This window comes from Pseudophryne corroboree, chromosome 1 (genome assembly GCF_028390025.1).
Source record: "Pseudophryne corroboree isolate aPseCor3 chromosome 1, aPseCor3.hap2, whole genome shotgun sequence".
Lineage (NCBI taxonomy): Eukaryota > Metazoa > Chordata > Amphibia > Anura > Myobatrachidae > Pseudophryne > Pseudophryne corroboree.
This window is the reverse complement of record NC_086444.1, coordinates 356,564,361-356,579,452: the sequence shown is the minus strand read 5'-3', so window position 1 is coordinate 356,579,452 and position 15,092 is coordinate 356,564,361. Positions and strand designations below refer to the sequence as shown.

The 15,092-nt window shown below is 45.6% G+C and overlaps 1 protein-coding gene across 1 annotated transcript in view; it reads right to left on the bottom strand.

Annotated features, from left to right (window-relative positions):
- Positions 1-12,593: 12,593 nt before the first annotated feature.
- PPIL2 (peptidylprolyl isomerase like 2) overlaps positions 12,594-15,092 on the bottom strand; it is a 157,034-nt gene continuing 154,535 nt past the window's right edge. Inside the window, exon 21 of the mRNA XM_063964777.1 lies at positions 12,594-14,264. Coding sequence (XP_063820847.1) covers positions 14,174-14,264 — 91 coding nt within the window. The 3' untranslated portion in view covers positions 12,594-14,173. The remainder of the gene's footprint in view (positions 14,265-15,092) is intronic.

The window sequence follows — 15,092 nt, the reverse complement described above, 5'->3', positions numbered from 1 at the left end:
AATATGTTATGGTAAGAACTTACCATTGATAACGGTACTTCTCCTAAGTCCACAGGTTCCACAGGATAACAATAGGATATGATGGAGCGACTGCGGATTGGCACCAAACGATCACAAGCTTTCAGTCCTCCCAGGACACAACGGGACCGTCCATATATCCCCGCTCACTGGCTCAGGCAAATCAGTTGTATTCCAAAGCATTTAGGCAGGAGCATCATGTAGAGCCCTAATCAGGCGAGAAGAACACATATGCACACCCTTCCGTACAAGAAGAAAGAGGTTTAGTGAGTAGAAAGATCCTCAAATCAGGTGCGTCAGGGTGGGATCCCTGTGGACTTATGGTAAGAACTTACCGTTGATAACGGTATTTCTCCTAACGTATATTTCTCCGGCAGGGTCCACAGGATAACAATGGGATTTCCCAAAGCAATTTAGTGGTGGGGACGCTCCTGCCTGGACAGAGAACCATGTGCCCGAACTCAGCGGCATAAGAGGCAAAAGTATCCCAAGGCATAATGTCTAATGAATGTGTTAATTGAAGACCATGTGGCTGCCTTACATATCTGTTCTGCTGAAGCATCATTTTGTGCTGCCCATGAAGGACCTACCTTACGAGTAGAGTGAGCAGAGACATTAGCCGGAACAGGGAGATCAGCTCGAGAATATGCTTCTGAAATAGTCATTCGAAGCCATATTGCCAGCATCTGTTTAGTAGCAGGCCATCCCCGCTTGTGAAATCCGTAGAGAATGAAGAGAGAATCTGTCTTTCTGATGGCACTGGTACGATCACGTAGATCCTTAATGCCCGGACTACGTCCAGCGACGCATCTCCCGCAGAAAGTCCCGATAAATGAAAAGCAGTGACTAAAATGTCTTAATGAAGGTGGAATTTAGACACCATTGTAGGAAGATGCCCAGACCTAGTTTTGAGAACGGCTTTATCTGAATAAAAAAAATTCAGAAAAGGAGAACGACATGACAGCGCTCCTAAATCTGACACCTTTCCAGCTGATGCCATAGTCAGTAGAAAGAGAACTTTAGCTATCAAACCATTTAAGATCTACTTTCTTAAGTGGTTCAAAGGGAGCAACTTGAAGGGCTTTAAGGACTAAATTTAAAGTCCCAAGGGACTGTAGGAGGAACAAAAGGAGGTTGAATGTGCAGCATTCCCTGGAAGAAAGTACGCACATCCTGTAAATTGGCAATTTTCTTTTGGAACCATACAGTCAATGCTGATACTTGTACTCTCAAGGATCCAGATGCCTGTGATAACAAGGACCCTGCATTAGTAGATCTGGACATTGAGGAAGCAGAAGTGGAGCATCCATCGATATACTCTGCAGATCTGTGTACCAATGCCTTCTGGGCCAAGCTGGAGCCATTAAAATAATGTCAACTTTTGCTTCTTTTATCTTTCTCACCACCCTGGATAGCAGATGATCGGAGGAAACAGATACGCCAGATGAAAGTCCCATTTCACTGACAGGGCGTCCACAAAGATCGGTCCGGAAGCCTTTGTTCTTGACCCGTATACGGGTACTTTGTTGTTCTGACGGGACGCCATGAGATCTATCTCTGGCTAACCCCACTTGTCTACCAGAGTCTGAAAGACTTCCGGGTGTAGAGCCCATTCGCTGGCCTGAATGGCGTGTCGACTGAGAAAATCTGCTTCCCAGTTTAGGATTCCCGGAACGAATACTGAGGACAATGCTGGAAGATGGAATTCTGCCCATTTTAGTATGTGACTTGCGTCCTTCATTGCTGTTTGACTGCGCGTTCCTCCCTGATGGTTGAGGTATGCTACCGCCGTTACATTGTCCGAGCGGATCTGGACTGGTCTTCCTTGAAGAATGTCCTTTGCCTGAATCAGTGCCATGTATATGGCCCGAAATTCTAACAGATTTATTGGCAGGTAACTTTCTTCTGTGGTCCATTGTCCCTGGAACCATAATCCTCCGGCCACTGCTCCCCAGCCCTGAAGACTGGCATCTGTTGTCAGGATCTCCCAATCGGATATCCAAAAGGGTCTCTCTTTGTCTAGATGGGATGTCTGTAGCCACCAGGCTAATGACTTTCTTACCTTGTGTGAAAAGTACCATAATCTGTTTCTTTATTGTCTGATGTATTCCATTCCATCTGGCCAGAATCAGACGCTGCAGAGGTCTTGAGTGGAATTGAAAGCTTAGGGCTGCCAAGAACAGCAGCCCTCTGACCATGGTCCGGCTCCTGCCACACCAAATATGGACGGGCCCACTGCATCCTGGGAGGACTGAAAGCTTGTGATTGTTTGGTGCCACTCCGCTGTCACTCCATCATATCCCATTGTTATCCTGTGGACCCTGCTGGAGAAACAGTTTTAACCCACACACAGCCCTCAGGGAGACCCAGAAATCGGAGCCAGCCACACACAGCACCCCTGTAGACAAGAAAATATTAGCTGGGTCGCCACACTAAGTCCCTTAATAGGGCTCAGTATTTAACACTACTCCCCCCCCCCCCCCCCCTTTCTAAGACCCCCTGGTACCGCTGAGGAGACTTGGAGTCTTTGCGGAGGAGCTGTGCTTCCCTGCAATTCCTGTCAGAGCAAACTGCAGCGGGAAAATGGCGCTGGTGAGCTGTTGGATCCGCTCTTAGTGAAGACCTGTCCCCTTAATGGCGCTCGGCTTGCCCCCCACTTTTGTTTTTCTTTTGGCCTGAGGTAATTTTCTGTCTAACAGAGGGTTAAAACCCGTTAGATATGGGTGCCAGTGTGGTTAGTCATTGGTGGCTTAGCTCGCCCCTCACAGTGTGACACACGCAGCCGCATGTCCTCTTGAGCTTCCTGGAGCGCAGCCTGCACTCAGCACTGTGCTCCTACCCTTGGGCCGCCATTCCCGCCGCCGACCCGCTAACCGGGACACCGGCGCTGTACTTCCCACTCTTCTGGCTCAGTTAGGGGTGGCGGCGTGCTGTGGGAGGGTACGCTGCGCCGTGGCTTGCGAATAACCCCCTCAGGAGCTCAGTGTCCTGTCAGCGGAGAAACTGGACCATTTACTTCAGGAAGTTGGGCCGTTCTCCCCCCTAAGTCCCACGAAGCAGGCAGGCTGGTGCCAATCAGCCCTGCCTGAAAACAACAAATAGAAAATAAACCCAAAAAACTCTTCAGGAGCTTCCCTAAGCGTGACCAGCTCCTCCGGTCTAAGCGGAGTCTGGTAGGAGGGGCATAGAGGGAGGAGCCAGCCCACACTATTTATTTCTTAATGTGCCCAAGGCTCCTAGTGGACCAGTCTATACCCCATGGTACTAATGTGGACCCCAGTATCCTCTAGGACTAAGAGAAGGACGTGAATAGAACCCTGTTTACGCTTCCATCAATGGTACTTCTTCTATTGCTTAAAGTTCTATTAAGCTTAGTTTTTATACTGTTTTTTTTTTTTTTAATTGTAAACCTGTTCCTTCTTGAACTCTACCTGATAGCCATTGGTAACCGTCTTTAACAACCATTTGTCAAATTGGGTCCATACATTTGCAAGTTGTAGCAGCATTCTCCCCACTGGTATAATAAGAGGAGATAACCTGTAGTCATTGCTGCTTAAATCTCTGAAAAAGCTGGCAAAACACCTGTCGGGATATTCCTGACTAATATCTTCTATTATATTGACGGCCTGGTCTGTAACTCTTGGCTTCCCTATATTGTTGTCTTGATGAAGGGAATTGATATCAGTTTAAGTCCTGAGGCAACTGATAGGACTTACCTTCATGGTTTTATATATATATATTTTTTAACATGGTCTCCACCAATTCAACATTAAGGTATATATTCAATTGAAGTCGGATCTATTCCGACATTCATTTCTCAGAATGGATCCAACCAGGGCTATTCAATGCCATCTCAATTCAACTTTAAATTTTTTTTTAATTGAGATGCGGGAGCTGAGATGGGGGAGAGCTGCAGGCAGACGGTGGAAAGAGCAGCGCTACAGCAGCTGGAGCCGGGTGGATGATGCTGTGAGCGGCGGCTGTGACACATTCTCCGGCTACACTGCTGTAGCGCTGCTCTCCCCCCGTCTGACCGATTTTCCGCCGTCTCCTCCTTTCCCACGTCTCTACTCCCGCATCTCAATTCGACTTTTTTTAAAGTCGAATTGAGATGGTCTAAAAGGGGGCCAAAACGAAGCACGTGGATCGGCAGCTGTTCCGCTGATCCACGTGCTTTTCGACAAGTTGAATTCCTCGACTTGACAAATAATTTGGGGTTAGATTGAATATTTCAGAACCCCTTCCGACCTAAAAGTCAAAAACTGCCATCTTTTCAACAGACGGCAGCTTTCAACTTCAATTGAATATATATATATATATATATGATTCCTTCCCTCTGAAGAAACGACCAGCTTATAACGGTCGAGAAACGCGTCAGGGTGTTTTAGGATCCAAACACTCTTCACGGATTTGGTTGCCACCGATTTCAGCATCAATCACTTTATTGGACAGTCCGGTCCTGGGTCTGGAGCCACCTGCATTGGTCCCTTTGCAAAGCAGGGACCGTGGCTGCCGATCACGTGCCTGGAGCCAGCGGTCCAGTCGGGCACTGAGAGGTGAACACAGGCGCCGCAGCTACAATCACCTTGGACACGCCAGGCGGTGCGCGCAATCCCGGCGCCGTGGACCAAAACTCTCGGGAAGCGGTAAGCCTAACCGCTCTGAACACAATAAGTGATTAAGGTAGAGAGCGGCAGACGGAGACGCTCTAGAGAGGCTGCAATATGAGATAAAGCCTGCTTTACAAACTGACTTTTAGCTACCTGAAGCATCAGTATATTTGCTACATTAATTGTTTCAATTCTTTCTTAAAAGAAACAATAACCATGATTACGGTATAAATACATGTATTATCACACAGGACGTGACTGGTGGATATAAATAAGGGTCTTTCACCATTCTTGGACTCTTTCTACATTGATTTCACTAAAGGACACCTGTGAAAATTATCTGGTAATCAGTAGGGTATTACTTGAGTGGAACCATAAGGATATTCGAGTGTTAGGGATCCTATGCTATGAAATATATTTTTAAAGTACTAAGTTGTTTTAAATCCAGTTGCCAATTGGTATAGTTTAAACTCATTTTGGTGTATGTGCAATTTTAGATATAATAAATAATAAGAATTTACTTACCGATAATTCTATTTCTCGGAGTCCGTAGTGGATGCTGGGGTTCCTGAAAGGACCATGGGGAATAGCGGCTCCGCAGGAGACAGGGCACAAAAAGTAAAGCTTTAGGATCAGGTGGTGTGCACTGGCTCCTCCCCCTATGACCCTCCTCCAAGCCTCAGTTAGGATACTGTGCCCGGACGAGCGTACACAATAAGGAAGGATTTATGAATCCCGGGTAAGACTCATACCAGCCACACCAATCACACTGTACAACCTGTGATCTGAACCCAGTTAACAGTATGATAACAGCGGAGCCTCTGAAAGATGGCTCACAACAATAATAACCCGATTTTTGTAACTATGTACAAGTATTGCAGATAATCCGCACTTGGGATGGGCGCCCAGCATCCACTACGGACTCCGAGAAATAGAATTATCGGTAAGTAAATTCTTATTTTCTCTATCGTCCTAGTGGATGCTGGGGTTCCTGAAAGGACCATGGGGATTATACCAAAGCTCCCAAACGGGCGGGAGAGTGCGGATGACTCTGCAGCACCGAATGAGAGAACTCCAGGTCCTCCTTAGCCAGGTTATCAAATTTGTAGGATTTTACAAACGTGTTTGCCCCTGACTAAATAGCCGCTCGGCAAAGTTGTAAAGCCGAGACCCCTCGGGCAGCCGCCCAAGATGAGCCCACCTTCCTTGTGGAATGGGCATTTACATATTTTGGCTGTGGCAGGCCTGCCACAGAATGTGCAAGCTGAATTGTATTACACATCCAACTAGCAAAAGTCTGCTTAGAAGCAAGAGCACCCAGTTTGTTGGGTGCATACAGGATAACAGCAAGTCAGTTTTCCTGACTCCAGCCGTCCTGGAACCTATATTTTCAGGGCCCTGACCACATCTAGCAACTTGGAGTCCTCCAAGTCCCTAGTAGGCGCAAGACACCACAATAAGCTGGTTCAGGTGAAACACTGACACCACCTTAGGGAGAGAACTGGGGACGAGTCCGCAGCTCTGCCCTGTCCGAATGGACAAACAGATATGGGCTTTTTTGAGAAAAAAACCACCAATTTGACACTCGCCTGGTCCAGGCCAGGTCCAAGAGCATGTTCACTTTTCATGTGAGATGCTTCAAATCCACAGATTTGACTGGTTTTAAACCAATGTGTTTTGAGGAATCCCAGAACTACGTTGAGATCCCACAGTGCCACTGGAGGCACAAAAGGGGGTTGTATATGCAATACTCCCTTGACAAACTTCTGGACTTCAGGAACTGAAGCCAATTCTTTCTGGAAGAAAAATCGACAGGGCCGAAATTTGAACCTTAATGGATCCCAATTTGAGGCCCATAGACACTCCTGTTTGCAGGAAATGCAGGAATCGACCGAGTTGAAATTTCTTCGTGGGGCCTTCCTGGCCTCACACCACGCAACATATTTTCGCCACATGTGGTGATAATGTTGTGCGGTCACCTCCTTTCTGGCTTTGACCAGGGTAGGAATGACCTCTTCCTGAATGCCTTTTCCCTTAGGATCCGGCGTTCCACCGCCATGCCGTCAAACGCAGCTGCGGTAAGTCTTGGAACAGACATGGTACTTGCTGAAACAAGTCCCTTCTTAGCGGCAGAGGCCATAAGTCCTCTGTGAGCATCTCTTGAAGTTCCGGGTACCAAGTCCTTCTTGGCCAATCCGGAGCCATGAGTATAGTTCTTACTCCTCTACGTCTTACAATTCTCAGTACCTTAGGTATGAAAAGCAGAGGATGGAACACATACACCGACTGGTACACCCACGGTGTTACCAGAACGTCCACAGCTATTGCCTGAGGGTCTCTTAACCTGGCGCAATACCTGTCCCGTTTTTTGTTCAGACGGGACGCCATCATGTCCACCTTTGGTAATTCCCAACGGTTTACAATCATGTGGAAAACTTCCCCATGAAGTTCCCACTCTGCCGGGTGGAGGTCGTGCCTACTGAGGAAGTCTGCTTCCCAGTTTCCATTCCCGGAATGAAACACTGCTGACAGTGCTATCACATGATTTTCCGCCCAGCGAAAAGTCCTTGCAGTTTTTGCCACTGCCCTCCTGCTTCTTGTGCCGCCCTGTCTATTTACGTGGACGACTGCCGTGATGTTTTATCCCACTGGATCAATACCGGCTGACCTTGAAGCAGAGGTCTTGCTAAGCTTAGAGCATTATAAATTTACCCTTAGCTATATTTATGTGGAGAAAAGTCTCCAGACTTGATCACACTCCCTGGAAATTTTTTCCTTGTGTGACTGCTCCCCAGCCTCTCGGGCTGGCCTCCGTGGTCACCAACATCCAAAACTGAATGCCGAATCTGCGGCCCTCTAGAAGATGAGCACTCTGTAACCACCACAGGAGAGACACCCTTGTCCTTGGATATAGGGTTATCCGCTGATGCATCTGAAGATGCGATCCGGACCATTTGTCCAGCAGATCCCACTGAAAAGTTCTTGCATGAAATCTGCCGACTGGAATTGCTTCGAAGGAAGTCACCATTTTTTTTACCATGGCCCTTGTGCAATGATGCACTGATTTTAGGAGGTTCCTGACTAGCTCGGATAACTCCCTGGCTTTCTCTTCCGGGAGAAACACCTTTTTCTGGACTGTGTCCAGAATCATCCCTAAGCACAGGAGACTTGTTGTCGGGATCAGCTGCGATTTTGGAATATTTAGAATCCACCCCTGCTGTTGTAACAGTATCCGAGATAGTGCTACTCCGACCTACAACTGTTCCCTGGACTTTGCCCTTATCAAGAGATCGTCCAAGTAAGGGATAATTAAGACGCCTTTTCTTCGAAGAAGAACCATCATTTCGGCCATTACCTTGGTAAAGACCCGGGGTGCCGTGGACAATCCAAACGGCAGCGTCTGAAACTGATAGTGACAGTTCTGTACCACGAACCTGAGGTACCCTTAGTGATAAGGGCAAATTTGGGACATGGAGGTAAGCATCCCTGATGTCTCGGGACACCATATAGTCCCCTTCTTCCCGGTTCGTTATCACTGCTCTGAGTGACTCCATCTTGATTTGAACCTTTGTAAGTGTTCAAATTTTTTTAGATTTAGAATAGGTCTCACCTAGCCTTCTGGCTTCAGTACCACAATATAGTGTGGAATAATACCCCTTTTCTTGTTGTAGGAGGGGTAATTTAATTATCACCTGCTGGGAATACAGCTCGTGAATTGTTTCCCATACTGCCTCCTTGTCGGAGGGAGACCTTGGTAAAGCAGACTTCAGGAGCCTGCGCAGGGGAAACGTCTCGACATTCCAATCTGTACCCCTGGGATACTACTTGTAGGATCCAGGGGTCCTGTACGGTCTCAGCGTCATGCTGAGAGCTTGTCAGAAGCGGTGGAACGCTTCTGTTCCTGGGAATGGGCTGCCTGCTGCAGTCTTCTTCCCTTTCCTCTATCCCTGGGCAGATATGACTCTTATAGGGACGAAAGGACTGAGGCTGAAAAGACGGTGTCTTTTTCTGCAGAGATGTGACTTAGGGTAAAAAACGGTGGATTTTCCAGCAGTTGCCGTGGCCACCAGGTCCGATGGACCGACCCCAAATAACTCCTCTTCCTTTATACGGCAATACACCTTTGTGCCGTTTGGAATCTGCATCACCTGACCACTGTCGTGTCCATAAACATCTTCTGGCAGATATGGACATCGCACTTACTCTTGATGCCAGAGTGCAAATATCCCTCTGTGCATCTCGCATATATAGAAATGCATCCTTTAAATGCTCTATAGTCAATAAAATACTGTCCCTGTCAAGGGTATCAATATTTTTAGTCAGGGAATCCGACCAAGCCACCCCAGCTCTGCACATCCAGGCTGAGGCGATCGCTGGTCGCAGTATAACACCAGTATGTGTGTATATACTTTTTATGATATTTTCCAGCCTCCTGTCAGCTGGCTCCTTGAGGACGGCCCTATCTATAGACGGTACCGCCACTTGTTCTGATAAGCGTGTGAGCGCCTTATCCACCCTAAGGGGTGTTTCCCAACGCGCCCTAACTTCTGGCGGGAAAGGGTATACCGCCCATATTTTCTATCGGGGGGAACCCACGCATCATCACACACTTCATTTAATTTATCTGATTCAGGAAAAACTACGGTAGTTTTTTCACATCCCACATAATACCCTCTTTTGTGGTACTTGTAGTATCAGAAATATGTAACACCTCCTTCATTGCCCTTAACGTGTGGCCCTAATAAGGAATACGTTTGTTTATTCACCGTCGACACTGGATTCAGTGTCCCTGTCTGTGTCGACCGACTAAAGTAAACGGGCGTTTTAAAACCCCTGACGGTGTTTTTGAGACGTCTGGACCGGTACTAATTGTTTGTCGGCCGTCTCATGTCGTCAACCGACCTTGCCGCGTGTTGACATTATCACGTAATTCCCTAAATAAGTCATCCATTCCGGTGTCGACTCCCTAGAGAGTGACATCACCATTACAGGCAATTGCTCCGCCTCCTCACCAACATCGTCTTCATACATGTCGACACACACGTACCGACACACAGGGAATGCTCTGATAGAGGACAGGACCTACTAGCCCTTTGGAGAGACAGAGGGAGAGTTTGCCAGCACACACCAAAAACGCTATAATTATATAGGGACAACCTTATATAAGTGTTTTCCCTTATAGCATCTTTTTTATATATTTCTAACGCCAAATTAGTGCCCCCCCTCTCTGTTTTAACCCTGTTTCTGTAGTGCAGTGCAGGGGAGAGCCTGGGAGCCTTCCCTCCAGCCTTTCTGTGAGGGAAAATGGCGCTGTGTGCTGAGGAGATAGGCCCCGCCCCTTTTTCGGCGGCCTCGTCTCCCGCTCTTAACGGATTCTGGCAGGGGTTAAATATCTCCATATAGCCCCCGGAGGCTATATGTGAGGTATTTTTAGCCAAAAATAGGTTTTCATTGCCTCCCAGGGCGCCCCCCTTCCAGCGCCCTGCACCCTCAGTGACTGCCGTGTGAAGTGTGCTGAGAGGAAATGGCGCACAGCTGCAGTGCTGTGCGCTACCTTAAGAAGACTGAGGAGTCTTCATGCCGCCGATTCTGGACCTTCTTCTTGTTTCAGCATCTGCAAGGGGGCCGGCGGCGAGGCTCCGGTGACCATCCAGGCTGTACCTGTGATCGTCCCTCTGGAGCTAATGTCCAGTAGCCAAAGAAGCCAATCCATCCTGCACGCAGGTGAGTTCACTTCTTCTCCCCTAAGTCCCTCGTTGCAGTGATCCTGTTGCCAGCAGGACTCACTGTAAAATAAAAAACCTAAGCTAAACTTTTCTAAGCAGCTCTTTAGGAGAGCCACCTAGATTGCACCCTTCTCGGCCGGGCACAAAAATCTAACTGAGGCTTGGAGGAGGGTCATAGGGGGAGGAGCCAGTGCACACCACCTGATCCTAAAGCTTTACTTTTTGTGCCCTGTCTCCTGCGGAGCCGCTATTCCCCATGGTCCTTTCAGGAACCCCAGCATCCACTAGGACGATAGAGAAATGGAATAATTCAAGTCTATTAGCGCTCTCTTTCCTTTTTTGCTTGTATACCCCTAAAGGATCCAATGTCTTCTCGAATGTCTCCTGATTCCTCACCTGCCACATCATAAACTTCTTCCATAGAATTATACTCAAGTGATATATACTCATACTCAAGGCTTGCCTCTGACCTAGACCCTGAAAAAACTTCCTGTCTATAATAGGGGGAACAGGTCCTATTCCCGATGTAAGGCTGCCATGGAGGAACAAAGAAGAAATGCATTTATGTTTCATATACACCTTACACACATAGCCTTAAGATAATTGTATACAATGTTTAATAATTTTGGGTATGAAACAGTTGGTGTACATTGAACCATCGGAAAGCAAAAGAAGTTACTATCTCAGTCACACTATAAAAAAATTTGGATTTCAGATATTGGAATTTCGGATATGGGACACTCAACTTAATTTAATAGTACACATATAACCAAAAGTACAAAATGTTGAGTCAGACTACTGCCCTGTATAAACTTTTATTATTCAAGTTAGAATTTATTTAAGTCCATCTCAATAAAAAATAGTTTCCCGAGCTGGTTTAATGCACTTCTTTATAGCAAACATGCTGTTCTCAGCCATTTCCAGTTGGATGTACAGGTGCACACATTCCCAAGATTACAGTAGACAAACTCTACACACAATCCTGGGCACCTCTATGGGGTGTGGAGAAAACATATGATGTTGGTGGTTTCAAGGTGGCAGGATTACAAATGTATCTCTGGCACATCACAGCCATCTTCTATGAGTCGTCTCCAGCAACTTGGCTTAGAGAAATAGCACTGCGACTACATTGACAATACTGGAAAGGTATTGCTCACATTTTCAATGATTCAATTATCCCCCAGAGCTCCAAACATATATAATCTAACATTACAGGAATAAAAGGCATAAACAGTTGACTGTAACAAGCTGTCTTAGAAGCACTTTGTCTTCACAGGTACACAAGAGCTATATGTTCTATACAGAATACTAAACATACATTTTAATAACGAAAACAACATGGGCCTTGTAATTTATACTGTGCGTAAATGTCAACCTGCATGCTCCTAAAAAGCAAGCCTGTCAGAAATCATTAAGGCATCCACTTACTAAAACAGCTTCAATTGCCATCCATGAGTCATGGGATGACGTAGAGAAATGTCAGCAGTACTTACAGTAATGCCAGGTTTAGAAGAGGATAAGTAGTGTCAGTGATTACTATTAGTTTCTGGATGATATCTTATGGCACTAGATTAAAGGGCTACCACCACAATATATAAAAACATTTTTATTTGCTTTACAAAACCACCTAGAACAGTCTAATCATTTCTAAACAGCATCATACTGAACTAAAAAGAAAGAAATAGGTATAATATGCAACACAGTGAATGGGACAAATATCAAATGTTTTATACAGAAAAAAAAATAAAGAAAAGTGTGGGATTGTAAATCACTGTTTGCAGAGTCACTGCACAAAAAAAAAAAAAAAAAAAAAGAAGAAAACAGGAAAACTGAAAAAACACTTTATACAAGACATTGTCAATACATCTATATATACTTCTTTGTGTAAACTTACACATATATATCTCCACAGCCAAGAGACTGCAGTGGGATTTCGCAGATCTTATGTATGGTGGATGCCTATGAGAGAACAAGGTCCATAATGATGATATGCTAGAATAATTAGCTGATCTGGTACGCAGAAAATCTATGTAAGTGTTGTCTGTGTACTTGTCCTATTGGGAAATTACTGCACCATGAGGAGCCCATGTCATTTGTATTGATTGTAGATGGTCCAGGAAAACTTTTGAGACTGATAAATTTTGATATGCTTGATTAAACCCACTAGCTGGTACGCAGAATACGTATATGAGTGTTGTGTGTGTCATCAAAAAACGACTAGAAGTTACCACACTATGAGGCGCTTGTTTCATCTTTATTGATTCTATAATATATATATCTCTATATACACACACACACACACACACACACACACACACACTATGTACCCTCCTTTCCGAAGTATAACTCTAGTTTTGTAATACTTTTAAGTTGATACAGCTCTCCACTATGGTAACTTGTAATAATGGGCACTGGGGGAAGGTTGGGGGGTGTTAGTCGACACCCACGGAGAGTTAGGGGAGGGTTAAAAACGGATGTCGGGATTCTCACTGTCGTGATGCCGCAGTCGGTCATGTGACTGCTGGCATTTTTATACCCAAACCCTGTGAAACATACTAAACTACTCATATGTGGCAACAACAGGGCACAAGGCTGCGGGTCGCCTACCCTGAGATACAAACTGATGGCATCACTACTCACCGATGGCAAATTAGACATTACACATGCAGATATATTAATGCATATTAGCAGTACTTACTGATTACACCAGGTATGTTTTACATTTTCTAGTAGCTTTTTTTTAATTTTTTTAGAGCAAATAGGAAAAAATTGGTTTTACTCACCCTTAGTAGATGATCTGCCAACATTATGTGTATTGTTAACTACCCCACACTAATCAGGAGAAATGTCTAACATCTGCTGTGTAATGGTCCCAAATAGGCTAGGTAAGAAGCCTCAGACAGTGACCATTGAGGGCATCACTGCCGGCCTTTAAATTTGCCCAGATGAGAGGGTAAACTGGCTTGTAACATCACTGGGGTGTGTCAGAGAGTTCCTTCAGCCAAGATTACATGAACAGAAGCCATTCCAAATGTGGAACTCAGAAACAAATGTATAGTAAGAAAATGTTCTAGGGGCGGTCACCTGGACACAGTTACAGAGCGTTACCTACAGACAGTAACAAGCATGTTTTACAATCTGAAAATGTTGACCGCGTGATTCAGTAAGTGTATTTCTTATAGGAAGAAAAGTATCTTTCAGCAATGTAGTCTTCAAAATGGTGTGCAGAAATAAAAATATAGTAAAACGCAGAATCTGCTCATTAACTCTCAGGAGACCCAGAGGAGATGGACAATGTGACACTAAGACAATATTATGACAGCATCACATTCCCAAAACTTATGGAAGCCTTGCTCCTATATTCCACAGGCGATTTTCAGCAACGTGCTATACTCTGATAAGGCCAGGATGTTAATGGCTATATTTTAAATTACTCTGAGACTAGAAAAAATACACACAATAGACAGATGGACCAACCATCGCTATACAGATTCCTCACATGTGCGAGAATTATGGTGGGCTCATCCTATCCCGTCCATTGTTTAACTTTATAATTCAGCATTCTAACTAACTTTACATAGTAGTTTAGTTATAACCAGACGTTGGATGTGTGAATAGTCGTACAGATTCAACATTTCTTTGGAGTGGAAGAAATGTTCTTTTGTCCCTGGTCCTTTCTTTTCACACCACTAACCTAACAAGTCTAAAATAATCCCCAATAAGTGTCCCACACAAGAGACAGAAATTATGATACTGGAATAAGGATCCCCGGCATGTAAAAAGTGTAATCTTTAGTCCACAGAGAGAGACCTTAATTCTCTACCAAGAGCTGAAATCTCCAAAACCACGAGTGACCCTCTCTTTTTTGCTTGTAGAAGCACCACTATCGTTGTCATCGGCAGACCGCTTTCTATGGATGAAAATGAGATTTTACTTACCGGTAAATCTCTTGCTCGCAGTCCGTAGAGGATGCTGGGGACTCCGTAAGGACCATGGGGAATAGACGGGCTCCGCAGGAGATAGGCCAATTTAAGAAAGACTTTAGGATTCTGGGGGTGCACTGGCTCCTCCCTCTATGCCCCTCCTCCAGACCTCAGTAAGGGAAACTGCGCCCAGAGGAGACTGACAGTACGAGGAAAGGATTTTAGTTAACCTAAGGGCAAGATTCATACCAGCCACACCGCATAACCTGTGAGAAAACTATCCAGTTAACAGCATGAACAACAACATAGACTCGGTTCAAACCGATGAAACTATAACATAACCCTTATGTAAGCAATAACTATATACAAGTCTTGCAGAAGAAGTCCGCACCTGGGACAAGCGCCCAGCATCCTCTACGGACTACGAGAAATAGATTTACCGGTAAGTAAAATCTTATTTTCTCTAACGTCTTAGAGGATGCTGTGGACTCCGTAAGGACCATGGGGATTATACCAAAGCTCCCAAACGGGCGGGAGTGTGCGGATGACTCTACAGCACCGATTGAGCAAACAGGAGGTCCTCCTCAGCCAGGGTTTCAAACTTATAGAACTTTGCAAAGGTGTTTGACCCCGACCAAGTAGCTGCTCGGCACAACTGTAATGCAGAGACCCCTCGGGCAGCCGCCCAAGAAGAGCCCACCTTCCTAGTGGAATGGGCCTTAACCGATTTAGGCAATGGTAATCCTGCCGCAGAATGCGCCTGCTGAATCGTGTTACAGATCCAGCGAGCAATAGTCTGCTTTGAAGCAGGAGCG